The sequence below is a fragment of the Bombina bombina genome, chromosome 5 (genome assembly GCF_027579735.1).
Source record: "Bombina bombina isolate aBomBom1 chromosome 5, aBomBom1.pri, whole genome shotgun sequence".
Classification (NCBI taxonomy): domain Eukaryota; kingdom Metazoa; phylum Chordata; class Amphibia; order Anura; family Bombinatoridae; genus Bombina; species Bombina bombina.
In genome coordinates this window covers 510,886,368-510,905,227 of record NC_069503.1, presented here as the reverse complement: position 1 = coordinate 510,905,227, position 18,860 = coordinate 510,886,368, and the positions used below count along the sequence as shown (strand labels likewise).

The window sequence follows — 18,860 nt, the reverse complement described above, 5'->3', positions numbered from 1 at the left end:
GTATCAGAGCTCCTCTCACATGCGACTGCATGCCATGCCTCTCAAAAACAAGTGCGCCACACCGGCGCGAAAATGAGGCTCTGCATATGCTTTGGGAAAGCCCCTAAGAAATAAGGTGTCTAATACAGTGCCTGCCGATATTATTATATCAAAATACCCAGATAAAATGATTCCTCAAGGCTAAATATGTGTTAATAATGAATCGATTTAGCCCAGAAAAGTCTACAGTCTTAATAAGCCCTTGTGAAGCCCTTATTTACGATCGTAATAAACATGGCTTACCGGATCCCATAGGGAAAATGACAGCTTCCAGCATTACATCGTCTTGTTAGAATGTGTCATACCTCAAGCAGCAAGAGACTGCACACTGTTCCCCCAACTGAAGTTAATTGCTCTCAACAGTCCTGTGTGGAACAGCCATGGATTTTAGTTACGGTTGCTAAAATCATTTTCCTCATACAAACAGAAATCTTCATCTCTTTTCTGTTTCTGAGTAAATAGTACATACCAGCACTATTTCAAAATAACAAACTCTTGATTGAATAATAAAAAACTACAGTTAAACACTAAAAAACTCTAAGCCATCTCCGTGGAGATGTTGCCTGTACAACGGCAAAGAGAATGACTGGGGTAGGCGGAGCCTAGGAGGGATCATGTGACCAGCTTTGCTGGGCTCTTTGCCATTTCCTGTTGGGGAAGAGAATATCCCACAAGTAAGGATGACGCCGTGGACCGGACACACCTATGTTGGAGAAAGTGTTTTTTTATGGACTGGAATACCACTAGTGATAGTCCTCAGGTTCTCATGGCAAAGTATTCGATGATTTATATTTGTAAAAAGATAACAGGAAACCATCACTAAAATGGGGGGTTTACTCAGAGATTGAAATACGGTATATCTGAAAACTATGCAAAATAGCCCTTCTTGAAAAATAATGGGATTTTAAATATGTACAGTGCATCAGTGCTTTTCTATGTTCATCAAGTAAATAAGAAGTACAAATCCTGAAAAAAAGGGAAACTTTTATCAAACAGAATTCTTTCAAATGTTCCATACGAGGAATTGTTATGGAATTAAAACTTGTATGATTCATTACACTTGGGTTTGTAAAAATGTCCAATTCCAATTTCTTACCTAAGCGATAGTCACGGCATTCATTTTCCTGGAAGCCTCGGACAGTTATGGCATCTGACGAGACCTCTTCACTTGAGTCAGGAAGAGGCTGAATAATATCAAGACGAGGTCTAGCACAAAACTCTTTTTTCTAGTGTTAAAGAAAAGAAAATATGAAATTGTTTGAGGTAACTTTAAAAAAATCTAAACATTTTGAATAGAATTGTGATAAAAACAAAACCATTGGAAAAAAGGAGACTGCTTCATCTATACAACATGAAACAGAGGACAGTTACCAATGCAATGTGCACATACAAGTTCTAGTAATATGGTCTCTCATTTTCATTGTTTACTTTTAGATAATCATTTTATAAGGAATGTTCCCCTCATAAAATTGACAGACAAAAAAAACTCACTGAAGAACAAATCTGAGATAAGCTTTTTACTTGTTTCCAATTACATCTCACTTTACACTTGAGATGTACCTTGTAGAGCTCTGACAGGAAGTAAAAGACACTGCACAAATATAGTGTAAAAAAATTAAAGGTAAAATCAATTTAAATAGATGAATAATACATATTGCAATGCTTTCTAGTACTTTTTAAATACAAAAATAAAACATCGGGGATAGATAGACAGGTCAAAATTGAAATGTGCATGGATGCATTTTTATTACAAAAAAAATTTGAAATATATTTCCATTAGCAAAAATGCTTCTAGTAAAAGTTATTTCTGCTTTTTAGCGGCATACACACATATGCTGAGAGGACCATACACCAGTATTCAAACACCACGTCTGCCCAGAGAGTCAGCAGTGGCTTTTATGAGACAAATAAAAGTATTCACAGACGTAATACAAGCCACTGCCATCTCTCTAAGCATTGTGTTTGAATACTGTGTACAGCCCTCAGAGCATATGTGCGTATGCCCCTGAAAAACTGTAATAACTTTTACTAGAAACATTTTTGCTAATAGAAGTATAATGCAAACTGAAATGTGCCCATGCAGATTTTTATTTTGACCTATCTGTTACTGTAATGTGGGATATATCACTCTGTGGTTGCTAAATGATAGGTTTAAAGGACTTTAATTGAAGGGACATCAAACCCAGGAAATCTAACATTTTTCTTTCATGATTCAGATAGAGTATACAATTTTAAACAACTGTCCAATTTACTTCTATTATCAATTTTCTTTTAGTTCTCTTGGCATATTTTGTTGAGAAGCAAAGACATAAGCTCAGGAGCGTGCACGTGTCTGGAACACTATATGGCAGCAGTTTTGCAAGAATGTTATCCATTTGTAAGAGCACTAGATGGCAGCACTATTTCCTACCATATAGTGCTCCAGAAATCTACCTAGGTATCTCTTCAACTTGGATCCATCCCACTGACTAATATCCCAGAACATTAGGTGAACTCAGTTTGGTGGGAAAATATTTTAGAGCTATCACCATCTAAGCTACTTAACAGATCCTATTGGTGCTTAGAAAGATTACGAAAAAATGATGGCGAAAAACTGTATGACGTAACTATTGTTAGAAGATTATTGATTATTTATTGTGCACAAAACCACCATAACCTGGTTAAAAGCAAGATAGGGTGATTTGAAAAGGTTGTAGAAAGCCTTGACGTACAGGACAAAGCAGGCTTACATTTTTGGAAACAAAGAAAATGATAACGTGGCCAATGTATATAACATGGTCACAAACACTGCTGCCCTGTTGTGCGCAAGACACGTGCATGAAACTCTCAGAAGGATCTCAGAAGCTCTCAAGGAACAGAGCTAAGTGTCAACAAATTATACCAAAGAACAAGGTAAATTGGATAACAAAAGTAAATTAGAAAGTTTGCTTTTTAAATTGCACACCATACCTGCATTAAAGTGAAGGTAAACTTTGGAGAAATGAAAGCCCATTTTTTTAAAATACTATTAAAAACAGGGGCACTTTCATTCATCAAAGTTTACAAAGCAGCCCTTTTGTTAAAAAAAATACATTTTTTTGCTTTTCACTGCTACAGCAGCTTCCCCCACCTAGAGATCCTCTATTCACACGTCAGCAATGACTAATCCTGCTTCCTCCAATCACGGCATGGCCTCAGGCAATGACTACCCTGGGGGGAAAGCTGTGATTGAAGGAAGCAGGATTAGTCATTGCTGACGTGTGAATAGAGGATCTCTAGGTGGGGGAAGCTGCTGTAGCAGTGAGAAAAAAAAAAAGGTAATTTTTTTAACAAAACGGCTGCTTTGATGAATGAAAGTGCCCCTGTTTTTAACAGTATTTAAAAAAACAGGGAATTCATTCACCAAAGTTTACCTTCACTTTAATGTTGACTTACATGTTCCTTTGGGTTGCAAGGAATAACACATTCTGAAGCTGTAATAAATGAGTGAAGTGTTGAGTTCACTAGAAAATAGAGCTGGAAAAATAATAATTAAAGGGTACATGAAACCCCAAATTGTTCTTTCATGATTCAGATAGAGTATGCACTTTTAAAAAGATACCTCAATGATCAAATTTTCTTTGCCCTCTTGGTATCTTTTTCGAAAAGCAGGGCCGTAAACTCAGGAGCATGCACATGTGTCTGGAGCACTATACGGCAAGAATGTTATTCATATGCAATAACACTAGAGGGCAGAACTATTTCCTGCCATGTAGTGCTCCAGACACCTACCTAGGTATATCTTCAACCAAAAATACAATGGGAAAGAAGCAATTTTGATAATAGAAGTAAATTGATATGCTTTGTCTGAATCATAAAAGAAAATGTTTGGGTTTCATGTCCCTTTAAAGGGACACTGAACCCAATTTTTTTCTTTCGTGATTCAGACAGAGCATGCAATTTTAAGCAACTTTCTAATTTACTCCTATTATAAATTTTTCTTCGTTCTCTTGCTATCTTTATTTGAAAAAGAAGACATCTAAGCTTTTCTGTTGGTTCAGTACTCTGGACATCACTTTTTTATTGGTGGATTAATTTATCCACTAATCACCAAGGGTAACCCAGGTTGTTCACCAAAAATGGGCCGGCATCTAAACTTACATTCTTGCATTTCAAATAAAGATACCAAGAGAATAAAGAAAATTTGATAATAGGAGTAAATTAGTTGCTTAAAATGTCATGCTCAATCTGAATCACGAAAGAAAAAAATTGGGTTCAGTGTCCCTTTAAGCAAGGAAGACGAAAAGCAGAAGTGTAGAATTTTTTAGTAATTACATTAAACCACTGTAGAGAGCAGAAACGTAATTTTCACAAGATCAAAATGGCACCTAGCACGAGTTCTCATGATCCAGAAAGAGAGTGCAAGAACCTGCGTAATCCTTACCCCATTTCCCAACCGTAAGGAGAGTACACATAAGAGGACTTTGTGTACTGTGTTGAATGTTAGAGAAGCAAGGAGTGAGGTACGTCCTGCAGAAGTGGCAAGCTTTTTTGTATAGATAAATACACTTCTTTAAGGAGACTGAGCTAATCAGATGCGTGGTAAGAACATTACTATTCACATTAATGGGGTTATGGAGATTCAAATGAACTATTAGCAATCCATCCAGCTGTAAAATAAGCAGTGCTATAAAAAGAAGCAGCTTTCCCCAAGCTGAACCTAAAAAAATGAACAACTGAAGTGTCTACCTGTCTTAAATAAGATGGTTACAATTCTCCCATATACTTAGAATGATCTTTTGCTTAAAGTGAAAGTAAACCCTAACGTTGTACAAACGCTAGGATTTACTATTGAAACAAATAAAGGGCACTTTCATTCATGAAGTATCAGATACTTCACGTAGAAAGCTCCTTTATTTGATTCAATCGGTCGCCGTTTTTAGCTGCTACGGCAGCACACGGCTAAAAAAAATTTTGGCTAAGAGGTGATGTTTTCACCTCTTAGCCAATAGCCGTGCGGTAAATCCGGCTTGGCGCCCATGGGAGACGGATTTACCGCACTGCTATTGGCTAAAAGGTGAAAACGTCACCTCTTAGCCAAAATATTTTTTAGCCGTACGCTGCTGTAGCAGCTAAAAACACAGACTGATTGAATCAATTAAAGGAGCTTTCTACATGAAGTATCTTATACTTCATGAATGAAAGTGCCCTTTATTTGTTTCAATAGTAAACCCTAGCGTTTGTACAACGTTAGGGTTTACTTTCACTTTAACGCACAGTCACCATGAATTTTATTAAATATATTTGGTATTACAGGTCAGTGGTAAAACAGAATTACCAAAGAATGTTTAGCCCGGCCGGCAAGAATAAGAGAGCTATTAATTTAACATGAGTGATGTTAGCGCTAATATTTTTGTCCTCCACTTGTAATGTAGCCAGTACAGAACAATCTTAGTTAAAGGGACAGTCTAGGCCAAAATAAACTTTTATGATTCAGATAGAGCAGGTCATTTTAAACAATTTTTCAATTTACTTTTATCACCAATTTTGCTTTGTTCGCTTGGTATTCTTAGTTGAAAGCTTAACCTAGGAGGTTCATATGCTAATTTCTTAGACCTTGAAGGCCACCTCTTTTCAGAATGCATTTTAACAGTTTTTCACCACTAGAGGGTGTTAGTTCATGCATTTAATTTAGATAACACTGTGCTTGTGCACGTGAAGTTATCTGGGAGCAGGCACTGATTGGCTAAACTGCAAGTCTGTCAAAAGAACTGAAATAAAGGGGCATTTTGCAGAGGCTTAGATACAAGATAATCACAGAGGTTAAAAGTATATTATTATAACTGTGTTGGTTATGCAAAACTGGGAAATGGGTAATAAAGGGATTATCTATCTTTTAAAACAATAAAAATTCTGGTGTAGACTGTCCCTTTAATGAACATAATGCATAAAACACCTTGGGTATTCTGTCTGGTGCATTTTTAATAATCAAGGCAGAAATGAATGCTTTCTATGATGTCCTTTTGCGGACAGTCTATTTTGTTTTCTGTTTTGACCTATATAAAATGTAATCATATCAATATTATTCATTCTTAAATAGTTTGAGCCAAACTGAAAACGAGCTGATAAAACTACTAGCTTAGATTTCAAATGTTGGATGCTGTTCATAAGAACCTGAAATCTTATTCAGAATCAAAAACATGTATTATTATTATTATTATTATTAATAACTGAATAGTAAACAACTGTGTTTATTTTTTCAGTTTACCATCAAATGCTGTTAAATTTAGTTTTAACTAAAGTATTACCTAGCTCATTTAAGAGGTCAGCTAATTTTTCCTCTGTGGGGTCCAGAGGGACTTATTTTGCTAATAAATATACTGACAAGAGCAATAGATAGCCCTGCAAGAGTGACCATCATCAATTATTTTGTAAATGTACTTGTACTGTTGACTCCTATGTTGCATGGCAACAAGTCATGTCACCATGGCAATCTGTATGTCAGTAAATTTGTGACCTGACTTCACATGCCTCATTCGTTGTTACTGTTTTTATTTTCTATTTTAATTTTACACTTTAAGAAACACATGGCAAACAGAATCTAAATGTTGCTGTTCAATAATACCTAAAAAGACAATAATAATTTCCATATAAACTAATTTTGCTTTTTAAACCATTATTTTTATGAAAAATATTTTTATTTAAAAGCAAAACATAAACTCTATATTAAATGGCAAAACATTTTACTATTCATTTTTATAAAATTTGTATTATCAAGTGGAATAAACTGCTAAAACAAACAAACAAAAAATTAAGCTGTACCATCTCCTACTAGTGAACTTTAACCTAAACTTCTACTACTAGTTTGAATTTTTTATAAAGTTATAATTACCGCTTTATCAGACGTCTCCTTCACAAAGAATAACATCACAAACTGATCGCAGAGAGGAGCTATTCCACTAATGAAGAACTCTGTTTCAAACTGGGTAACTGTAGAAAGAATGAAAAACAAATACAATTCAGAAAACAACTGATGGTAATAAGCTAGTAAACAAAGGTAAAGGGAGACAAGTTTCCCAGCAAGGGACCCTGTCCTCCAGCAAGGCAGCACTAGCTGACACATTTATTATTGCACTAGTATTCTCTTCTGCCCCCTGTGGACTGTCAAGCATCCTGCCCAAATCACTCCAGGAAACTCTCATGGTTCTGATAGGGCATGACATTTTGAAAAGACTCCCAGTAGTGCTCTTCTGCTTTGCAGGGGTTAAACATATAGATTTATCCAATCAATAGTGCACACATAAAATGTTCTAATACAATATAGCAGTTTCTTATTGGCACTGTTATGCCCCTTTAAGAATCACATAATGGAGGAAATTTACAGAAATTTAGAGGTTTAAAGGTTATAAATAATATTAATATAATAATGTTGGTTGTGCAAATCTGGGGAATGGGTAGTAAAGGCATTATCTATCTTTTAAACAACAACAATTTTTGTGTTGACTGTCCCTTTAAACATGTTAAAACACTTGTTTTGTATGAAAAAAGGTTTAGTCAAAGCTGTTTGAATGTAAAGTAACAGTAACAGGGGGTGCATCTAATACCCTGGTATTTATTAGTCAATGGATGCCAGAAATAACTCCCACAAGGAAGAGCTTGTTTATTAAGCCCAGGAACATGAAAACAAACACAATACAGGTGGCCCTCGTTTTACAACGGTTCAATTTACACCGTTTCAGAATAACAACCTTTTTTTCCAGTCATGTGACTGCTATTGAAAAGCATTGAGAAGCAGTGCATTTATTAAAATAGCCAGTAGGTGGAGCTTTCCGCTTGTGTTGCAGCAAAGCCAAGCAAGCTGAAATAAATCAGTTTAACCAGACCTGAGCTATCGAGCAGATTTAGAAGGAACAAGATCTTCCTGTCTATAAATCAGTCCAGTTTGGAATGCATAGAAAGAACTGTTTGCAGAAAATGCAAGTGAAGTCTGTGTTGTGTGATTATTTTATTAGGTTTATAATGCTGTTTAGCAAATGTTTTTGTTCATTTAACTTAGTTTAATTATATATTCTGTGTTGTGTGATTATTTTATTACATTTATAACGCTGTTTAGCATTTAAAGTCTTTATTTCAAAGCTTTAAAAATAATGTATTAAGTGTTACTTATTACAATTTTGAGAGGGGCCTGGAACCTATCTCCCTCACTTCCCATTGACTTACATTATAAACTGGGTTTCCATTTATAATGGTTTCGATTTACAACCATTCCTTCTGGAACCTAACCCCGGCGTAAACTGAGGGCTACCTGTACTGTAAAATATTTTGCCTTTAAGCTTTCAAAATAATAGATACAAAAACCATCTATTTAAAGGGACATGAAACAAGCCTTTTTCTTGCATAATTCAGATAGAGCAAATACATTTTTTAACAACTTTTCAATTTACTTCTACTATCAAATGTGCTTCATTCTCACTGTATCCTTTGTTGGGGAGCAGCAATGCACTACTGGGCTTTAGCTGAACACGCCGGGTGAGCCAATGACACGAGACATATGTACAGCCACCAATCAACCAGCTAGTTCAAAGAAATGCATTGTTGCTGCTGAGGATTTGTACATTTAATTTTAAACACAAATTCCTAGAGAACTAGGCAAATTTAATAAAAGAAGTAAATTGGAAAGTTGTTAAAATTTAAAGGGACATTCTAGTAAAAATGTAACTTGATTCAAATAGTGCATGCAATTTTCAACAACTTTCCAATTTACTTCTGTTATGAAATTTTCTTAGTTCTTTTGGAATTTGTTGTTGAAAGCTAAACCTAAGTAGACTCATATGAAAATTTCTAAGCTGTAAAAAGCCGCCTCTTATCTCAGTGCATTTTGATCGTTTTTACAGTTAGACAGTGCTAGTTCATGTGTGCCATATAGATAAAATTGTGCACACCCCTGTGGAGTTTTTTCAGCATTGATTGGCTAAAATGCAAGTCTGTCAAAAGAACTGAGATAAGGGGACAGTCTGCAGAGGCTTAAAGGGACATAAAACCCATAATCTATCTTTCATGATTCAGCTAAAAAATACAATTTTAAAAAACATTCCAATTTACTTATTATCTAATTTGCTTAATTCTTTCAGTAACCTTTGTTGAAGAAATATCAATGCACGTGAGTGAGCTAATAACATCAGGCTTATATGTGCAGCCACCAATCTACAGCTCCAAAGCCTATTTAAAGGGACACTAAACCCACAAAAAAAAGTTATATGCAATTGCAAAATGTATAAATTTTACATCATTTTGTAATGTACATTCTGTTTCAAATAACTACAGTTTAGTAGAAATCCTATTAGTAAAATGAAACTATTTCCAAACCCACCGCCGACTATGCTTTTGCATCGTCTAATCCCGACCGATAACCCAGGTTATACAAATGGCGACTTATTGCCGTGATGCGCATGCGCAGACCCGCTGTATCAATAGCAGAGCGGATGATGCGCATGCGCGATATGCTGAATCTACCTTTACGTTACTCTCAGCAAACTAGCAGACCCGCTGTATCGATAGCAGAGCGGATGACGGAGCTGTACAGAGCAGGTAGGAGCGGTGCACTGCGAGAATCTCCCTACAAATAACAAGCATTAATACCCTATTTACATTAATTACAAACAAATAATTAATGAAACATTTATTTTGTTTATGATTTGGACGCTCATGGGTCGCAGTACGCATGCGCGAGTTTAGGGATCACAGTACGCATGCACATGGTGACGAAATTGTCACTTAATTATATGCATGATAGCGCAATCCGGTTGGAAATGTATTCTTATCGTGCACAACCCATATTGGAGGGTGGGGATTGATGACATCATCATCGAAAATTAAAGTTTAATTTTATTATGTCAGGAAACATCCTTGGAGTTTAAAAGTAGGTAATTTATAATATGTAAATGTTTGTATTATGAAATGTGTGGTCCAGGTATGAACAAAAAACAAAAGTTTTGGAATCCTTTAAACATGTTTTTCTTAAAAAGATATTGAGAGAATGAAGCAAATTACATAATAGAATAAAATGTAAAGTTATGTAAAAATGCACGCTCTTTCTAAAAAATGAAAGGAAAGATTTGGGTTTCATGTCCCTTTAAATACAAGGTAATCACAGAGGTTAGAAGTATAATAAATGGACAGTCAACATGAGAATTTTTGTTGTTTAAAAAGATAGATAATCCCTTTATTACCCATTCCACAGTTTTGCATAACCAACACAGTTATATTAATACTAGTCGATAAGCCTGCCCAAAGGGCAGTCTAATTTTTGTTTAAGCTACAGATGTAGAAACAACCTATTTTGTAACTCTTCTTTTATATAAATAAGTGGGAAAGCCTGCCCAGAAGGCAGTATTTTGTGGTGACGGAACCACCTTGCCATTTTTGGAAGGGCGTTCTATTGTGGTGACGGAACCACCCTGCCATTTTCAGAATCCACCTGGATGCAGATTCTTTCACCACCCTGCCATCCAGGTGGATTCTTTCACCACCCCTTTTGCTCTCTCTCCCCCCATTCTTTTGCTCTCTCTCCCCCTCTCTTTTGCTCTCCCCCTCTCTTTTGCTCTCTCTCCCCCTCTTCTCCTCTCTTTCTCCCCCTTCTATTTTGCTCTCTCTCCCCTCTCTTTTGCTCTCTCTTCCCTCTCTTTTGCTCTCTCTCCCCTCTCTTTTGCTCTCTCTCCAGCTCTCATTTGCTCTCTCTCTCCCTCCCCCTCTCTTTTGCTCTCTCCCCCTCTCTCTTGCACTCTCTTTCACCCTCTCTTTTGCTCTCTCCCCCCTCTCTTTTGTGCTCTCTCTCCCCCTCTTTTTTGCTCTCTCCCCCTCTCTTTTGCTCTCTCCCCCTTTTCTTTTGCTCTCTCTCCCCCCTCTCATTTGTTCTCTCTCTCCCCTCTCATTTGCTCTCTCTCCCCCCTCTCATTTGCTCTCTCTCCCCCCTCTCATTTGCTCTCTCTCTCCACTCTCTTTTGCTCTCACTCCAGCTCTCATTTACTCTCTCTCCACTCTCTTTTGCTCTCACTCCAGCTCTCATTTACTCTCTCTCTCTCCCCCTCTCTTCTGCTCTCTCTCTCCCCCTCTCTTTTGCACTCTCTCTCCCCCTCTTTTGCTCTCTCTCCGCTCTTTTTTGCTCTCCCATCTCTTTTGCTCTCCCTCCCTCCCTCATTTACTCTCTCTCCTCTCTCTTTTGCTCTCCCTCACCCCTCTCTTTTGCTCTTTCCCCCTTCTTTTTTGCTCTCTCCCCCTTCTCTTTTTGCTCTCTCCCCCTTCTCTTTTGCTCTCACCCCCTTCTCTTTTGCTCTCTTCCCCCCTTCTTTATTGCTCTCTCCACCCTTCTCTTTTGCTCTCTCCCCCATTCTAATTTGATCTCTCTCTCTCCCCTCTCTTTTGCTCCTTCTCTCCCCTCTCTTTTTCTCTCTCTCCAGATCTGATTTGCTCTCTCTCCCCCTCTCTTTTGCTCTCTCTCTCCCCCTCTCTTTTGTGCTCTCTCTCCCCCTCTCTTTTGCTCTCTCCCCCCTCTCTTTTGCTCTCTCCCCCTCTCTTTTGCTCTCCTTCTCCCCTTCTCTCTTTTGCTCTCTTCCCCCTCTCTTTTGCTCTCCTCTCTCTTTTGCTCTCCTCTCTCTTTTGCTCTCCCTCTCCCCTCTTATTTGCTCTCTCTCTCCTCTCTATTTTGCTCCCCCTCTCCCCTCTCTTTTGCTCTCTCCCCCCTTCTCTTTTAAAATAAATATAATTAAAATTTTACACAAATTAAAAATTATAATAAAAAATACACATTTGGATCAGTCCAAAGGGACAATGAATACCAGAAGGATTATCATATAAGTTGAGGAGATAGTACAATTAGGATAATATTTAAAAACACCTCGATAAAATGACAAATTGACAATGCAAAAAATTGACAATGCCAATAATAACTCGATAAAATGACAAAATAACGAGGCAAAAATAACAAATCATACAAAATACAAAATTAATGAGAAATGTATATGAAAAGAATCAATAAGGGGTAACCTTGGGGTTAATTAGCTCAAAATAGGCATAAGAGTGATGGTCTAGGAACTAATGACTAAAATGCTGTATTCTAAATAACCAATACTTGTTGAAGCTAATATACCAGTTTTTTTTTACCATTCTCACAGACTCCCAGCGTCCCTAGCACCAAGAAATCTACCAGCTGTTTGGGGGTGATGGGTAAGAAGCTAGAAGGCTTCTTTCCGTGCCATCTGTGTAAAGCCTGTGAGCATGGTAAAAAGACTGGTATGTTCAAATCTAAGATCTTTAATGAGATATTTAAAATAAAGCAGACTATTAGATGTACAGATAATTTTGTCATCTATCTCATTGAATGGGGGTGTGGTTTGCAGTATGTGGGACCATAAGACAGCTCAAAGATAGAATCCAAGAGCATTTACTACAGATTAAATGGAAGAAAGTAGATCTGCCCATATATTAACACTTCAAAGAAGTACATAGAGGTAGTGATAAAAGTTTTAAATTTATGGGGATAAGCAAATTACAAACAAACTAGAGAGGGGGTGACATGTAACAAAGATTACTGAAGACTGAATCTAAATGGATTTTCAATTTGGACTGTATCCACCCTAAAGGATTAAACACCAACTTCGAGGTAGTACACCTATTTTAACCAATTCCAAGGCTGATAAAGGAAGATTGAGGTTATAGGGCATGTATTATCATACTAGCTCTCCAAACCGTAATTCCCAATGAGTGGGATTATTCCAAACGCCATTCAGATCTTTGATGACTAGTAACATCTAGCAATTCTAACATAAACTCCATTGTAGAATTATATATATGGTGTTTATGTTATTAATGAGACCTATAGGTCTCTTTGATTTTTATTGTTTTCATTGATTTTTATCTATTATATGTATTAAAGAAGTCAAAAAGTTGATTTTTCAATTTATTTCTTAATTGTATATATATATATATAAATTGTGTATTATAATATTATACTTTTGATCCACATGTTTTTGACAATTGCTATTTCTTATCTGTTATAAATTTATAAAAATAAAATTGCCATCATGTTAATACTGGAGGATATTTGGCCTAAAATCCCAAAATGATCAGATTATACTCTGGACCTATACTAATTGAATCCATCAAATTGGCATGGATTTATACTATTAGTGGCCATTTCTATATATATTTTCTAAGAATAACCAGTACCATTAATTGGTTACATACATAATCCTAAACCCCACTGCCAGTTTGTTATTCATATGCCCATTTCCTATATGGCTTCCGTTCGCTATCGTTAGAGCCGAACCGGAAATGACGTTGGTAGTGGCGTACCGGAAGTGGCGTTATCGTCGTCATGTACACGGCAGACTCAAATCTTTGGCGCCAAATAGAGTTAATTTTGATTGGATCTCCTTTCCTTTAAATTAACACAATAGATCTAGCCTCATTATGTCTTGAGAAAGGCCCTTGAAAAGGGCTGAAACGCGTAGACGTGATTCCACAACAGGATTTGTGAGGCTTTTTATTCTTCCAGGATCGGTTGATTGAGTGAGTCTATTACTTATAGAACCCACCTTCAAACGTTGTTTGTATAGTCTTTTTCTCTTCTTCTTTTGGTTATCATCTATAACCGGAAAATACGAATAAAGGATCACCATTGAATAGGATACATTTCTTTCAACTTGTGACTTATCACTAGGATCAAAAGTGTTGGCCCATGGACATTTATTAATTATTAGAGATCTCCTTTAGTTTTTTTAATTGTGCTGGCACTCTCTTGGTGGCCATAAGCACATTGGTCAGATTGTTGATTTATTTAGTGATATATATCACACACTATTGTATAACACTATTCACATATATTTTTTTACCATAATTTTTCACCACTGATTTGTTGTAATGTTATATTTTTGCATCCTTTGTTACATTTGAGTTTTTATGCATATATTTGTAGCACCTTTTTCCCACTGATTCACTACAACATATTTATTAATATTTACTGAGTATTACACCCCAGATATTATCTTCACCAAGTATTGACTATTTAGAATATAGCATTTTAGTAATTAGTTCCTAGACCATCACTCTTATGCCTATTTTGAGCTAAATAACCCCAAGGTTACCCCTTATTGATTCTTTTCATATACATTTCTCATTAATTTTGTATTTTGTATGATTTGTTATTTTTTGACTCGTTATTTTGTCATTTTATCAAGTTATTATTGGCATTATCATTTTTTTCATTTTCATTTGTCAATTTGTCATTTTATCAATGTGTTTTTGAATATTATCCTAATTGTACTATCTCCTCAACTCTAATGGTAATCTTTTAGAGATTTATCTGAATTATATGATAATCCTTCTGGTATTCATTGTTCCTTTGGACTGATCCAAATGTGGATTTTTTATTATAATTTTTAATTTGTGTAAAATTTTAATTATATTTAATTATATTTATCGCTTTTATTTTTCCTTTAATTTTTAATATATTGTAATCTTTTTAATCACCTTATCGTGAGAGATCGATCTCTACAATAAATATATAGATTTCATCAATAATTTGACTGTTCAACCTGAGTCTATGTGTCCATCTATCTAATTATCCCCTAAGCTTAAATTACTACTGCTATTATCCAAGAATCTGTTAGGGACTCTTTTATAGTGAGCTTGTATTCCATCTAGGCGCCAGTTACTAAATCATATTTTTTGAGTGTCTATTTTTTACCTTGTATCTAAGCCTCTGCAAACTGCCTCCTTATTTCAGTTCTTTTGACAGAATAGCATTTTAGCCAATCAGTGCTTATTATTAGGTAACTTCACATGCGTGAGCTCAATATTATCTATATGACACACATGAACTAACGCCCTCTAGTGGTGAAAAACTGTCAAATTGCATTCACATAAGAGGCGGCCTTCAAGGTCTAAGAAATTAGCATATGAGCCTCCAAGGTTTAGCTTTCAACTAAGAATACCAAGAAAAGAAAGCAAAATTGGTGATAAAAGTACATTTGAAAGTTGTTTAAAATTGTATGCCCTATTTGAATCATGAAAGTTTATTTTGGACTTGACTGTCCCTTTAATATAACTGTAGGTTATGCAAAACTGGGGAAAGGGTAATAAATGGACTATCTATTTAAAGAATAAACATTTTCTAGTAAACTGTAAACTGTCAGACATATGAACGTTTAATTTTGACTTTACAATGCCTTAAAAAAAGACTAACTACCGTTGCAAATGGATATTGCATAAACTGTATTCTCACAATATTTTTCTACCATTTTTGAAGTAATTGTGTGTATTTCATTACAAACAGATAATCCCTTTATCAATAAAAAAATGGAGATTGGAGAATTTAACCTATGAGGAGAGGCTAGCCAAACTGGGTCTGTTTTCTTTAGAAAAAAGGCGCTTAAGAGGTGACATGATTACTTTATATAAATATATTCAAGGCCCATATACAGAGATGGCAGAAGCTCTGTTTATTCCAAGAAAATTGTTTGTGACCAGAGGTCACTATTTAAGGTTGGAGGAAAGGAGATTTAATCTCTTGCAACGGAAACATTTTTTCACTGTAAGAGCAATAAAATTGTGGAACTCATTACCAAAGGAGGTAGTGAATGCCAATACCCTAGATACATTTAAAAATTATTTGGATGCATTTCTGTCTATAAACAAAATTCATGGATATGATTGCTAGTATTAAATGGGTCACCTTTTAGTGGGATTATTTAAGCTTAACTGGAGCTTTTTGTATATATTTTAGATTTGTATAGGTTGAACTCGATGGACTTCATCTACTATGTTACTATAATTTATGCTTACCTGATAAATTTCTTTCTTTCCGGATATGGTGAGTCCACGGAATCATCAATTACTAGTGGGAATATCACTCCTGGCCAGCAGGAGGAAGCAAAGAGCACTACAGCAAAGCTGCTATATATGTCACTTCACTAACCCATAATCCCCAGTCATTCGGCCGAAGGAAAAATGGAAAAAGAAGATAACACAAAAGTGTAGAGGTGCCTGAGGTTTTAGAAAAAATAACTGTCTTAAATAAAGGGTGGGCCGTGGACTCACCATATCCGGAAATAAATGTATCAGGTAAACATAAATTATGTTTTCTTTCCTAAGATAGGGTGAGTCCACGGAATCATCAAATACTAGTGGGAAGCAATACCCAAGCTAAAGGACACAGATGATAAGGGAGGAACAAAACAGGTCAACCTAAACAGAAGGCACCACTGCCTGAAGAATCCTTCTCCCAAAAGAAGCCTCAGCTGAGACAAAAGTATCAAATTTATAAAACTTTGAAAAAGTATGCAAAGAGGACCAAGTTGCAGCCTTGCAAATCTGTTCCACAGAAGCTTCATTTCTAAATGCCCAGGAAGAAGAAACAGCCCTTGTGGAATGAGCAGTGATTCTCTCAGGAGGTTGCTGTCCAGCAGTCTCATAGGCCAAATTAATAATACTCCTTAGTCAAAGAGAAAGAGAAGTAGCCGTAGCTTTCTGACCCTTGCACTTCCCAGAAAAACAAACAAAGTAGAAGACTGACGAAAGTCCTTAGTCGCCTGAAGATAAAACATCAAAGCATGCACAACATGTAGATTGTGCAACAAACGCTCCTTAGGAGAAGGAGAATTAAGATACAAAGAAGGAACCACAATCTCCTGATTAATATTCTTGTTTGAAACAACCTTAGGTAGGAAACCTAATTTAATACGTAGAACCACCTTATCAGAATGAAAAATTAGATAAGGAGAATCAAACTGCCGAGCCGAGAGTTCCGAAACTCTCAGAGCAGAAGAAATAGCAACAAGAAACAAAACTTTCCAAGATAACATCTTAATATCTAAGGAATGCATAGGTTCAAACGGAGCCCGCTGTAAAACTCTAAGAACAAGGTTAAGACTCCAGGGAGGAGTAACAGACTTAAACACAGGCCTGATCCTAGCCAAGGCCTGACAAAAGGATTGCAAGTCTGGCGCATCCGCCAAATGCTTATGCAATAAAATAGACAACGCAGAAATCTGACCTTTCAGAGTACTAGCCGACAAACCCTTCTCCAGACCCTCCTGGAAAAAATAAAAAATCCTAGGAATCCTGACTCTACGTCAAGAGAAGCCTCTGGAGTCACACCAATACAGATATTTACGCGATATCTTATATTAAACTTTCTTGTCACAGGCTTAAGAGTCTGAATCATGGTCTCCATGACGACTGAAAACCCACACTTAGATAAAATCAAGCGTTCAATCTCCAAGCAAGCAGTCAGCTTCAGAGAAACAAGATTTGTATGAAGAAAAGGACCCTGAAGTAGAAGGTCCTTCCTCAGAGGGAGTCTCCACGGAGGTAGAGACGACATTTCCACTAGATCTGCATACCAGATCCTGCGAGGCCACGCCGGCGGTATGAGAATCACTGATACCCTCTCATGCTTGAGCCGAGCAATGACTCTTGGCAGAAGAGCGAACAGAGGAAATATGTAAGCTAAACTGAAATTCCAAGGGACCGCCAGAGCATCTATCAAGAAAGCATGTGGATCCCTTGACCCAGAGCCGTACCTCAGAAGCTTGGCATTCTGCAGAGAAAACATGAGATCCAGTTCTGGCTGCCTCCAATTGAGGATTAAACTGGAAAATACTTCCGGATAGAGTTCCCACTCCCCCGGATGAAAGGTCTGTCGACTCAGAAAATCCGCCTCCCAATTGTCCACTCCTGGGATGTGAATTGCAGAAAGACAACAGTTGTGAGACTCCGCCCACTGGATTATCCAGGCCACCTCTGTCATGGCCAAGGAACTCTGAGTTCCCCCTTGGTGGTTGATGTATGCCACCCATGTTATATTGTTCGACTTAAACCTGATAAACCGGGCTAAGGCTAACTGAGGCCAGGCCAGTAGAGCATAGAAAATTTCTCTCAGTTCTAGAATATTTATAGGGAGAACTGACTCCTCTTGAGTCCAAAGACCCTGAGTCTTCAATGACCCCCAAATTGCTCCCCAACCTAGAAGGCTGGCACCCGTGGTTATGATCACCCAGGAAGGTCTGCGAAAGCAAGTTCCCTGGGAGAGGTGTTCCTGAGACAACCACCACAGAAGAGAGCCCCTTGTCGCCTGATCCAGAACTATTTGCGGAGACAGATCCACATAGTCCCCGTTCCATTGCCTTAACATGCATAACTGCAGAGTTCTGAGATGGAACTGAGCAAACAGAATTATGTCCATGGAAGTTACCATCAGACCATTTACCTCCATGCATATAGCCACTGACGGTCGAGGAGAGGACTGAAGGACAAGACAAGAGCTGAAAATCTTTGTTTTTCTGACCTCTGTCAGAAATATCTTCATTATTAGGGAGTCTATTATGGTCCCTTAAAACCATAATCTTTCCCAGATTCACCTTTCAACCGTGGGAGTGAAGACAAGACAACAAGATCTCCGTATGAGTTTGCTTGATGAAAAGATGGCACCTGAAACAGAATGTCGTCCAGATAAGGCACTAATGCAATGCCCCGAGACTGGGTCACTGCCAAAAGAGCCCCCAGGACCCTTGAGAAAATTCTGGGAGCTGTGGCAAGGCCGAATGGAAGAGCCACAAACTGAAAGTGCTTGTCTAGAAAAGCGAATCTCAGAAACTTGTGATGATCCCTGTGGATGGGAACATGAGTGTACGCATCCTTTAGGTCTATGGTTGTCATGAACTGACCCTCTTGAACCAAAGGAAGAATGGAACGTATAGTCTCCATCTTGAAGGACGATACTCTGAGGAACTTGTTTAAACACTAAAATAGGTCTGAAAGTCCCCTCTTTCTTGGGAACCACAAACAGATTTGAATAAAATCCCAGA

General features: G+C 37.1%; 1 protein-coding gene across 2 annotated transcripts in view; it reads right to left on the bottom strand.

Annotated features, from left to right (window-relative positions):
• VPS41 (VPS41 subunit of HOPS complex) overlaps positions 1-18,860 on the bottom strand; it is an 809,562-nt gene that overhangs the window by 238,211 nt on the left and 552,491 nt on the right. For both annotated transcript variants that reach the window (XM_053714423.1, XM_053714424.1), the window contains exons 11-12: positions 6,890-6,987; positions 1,136-1,265 (exon numbers count right to left, since the gene is read on the bottom strand). In XM_053714423.1, the coding sequence (XP_053570398.1) occupies positions 1,136-1,265; positions 6,890-6,987 (228 nt within the window). The remainder of the gene's footprint in view (positions 1-1,135; positions 1,266-6,889; positions 6,988-18,860) is intronic.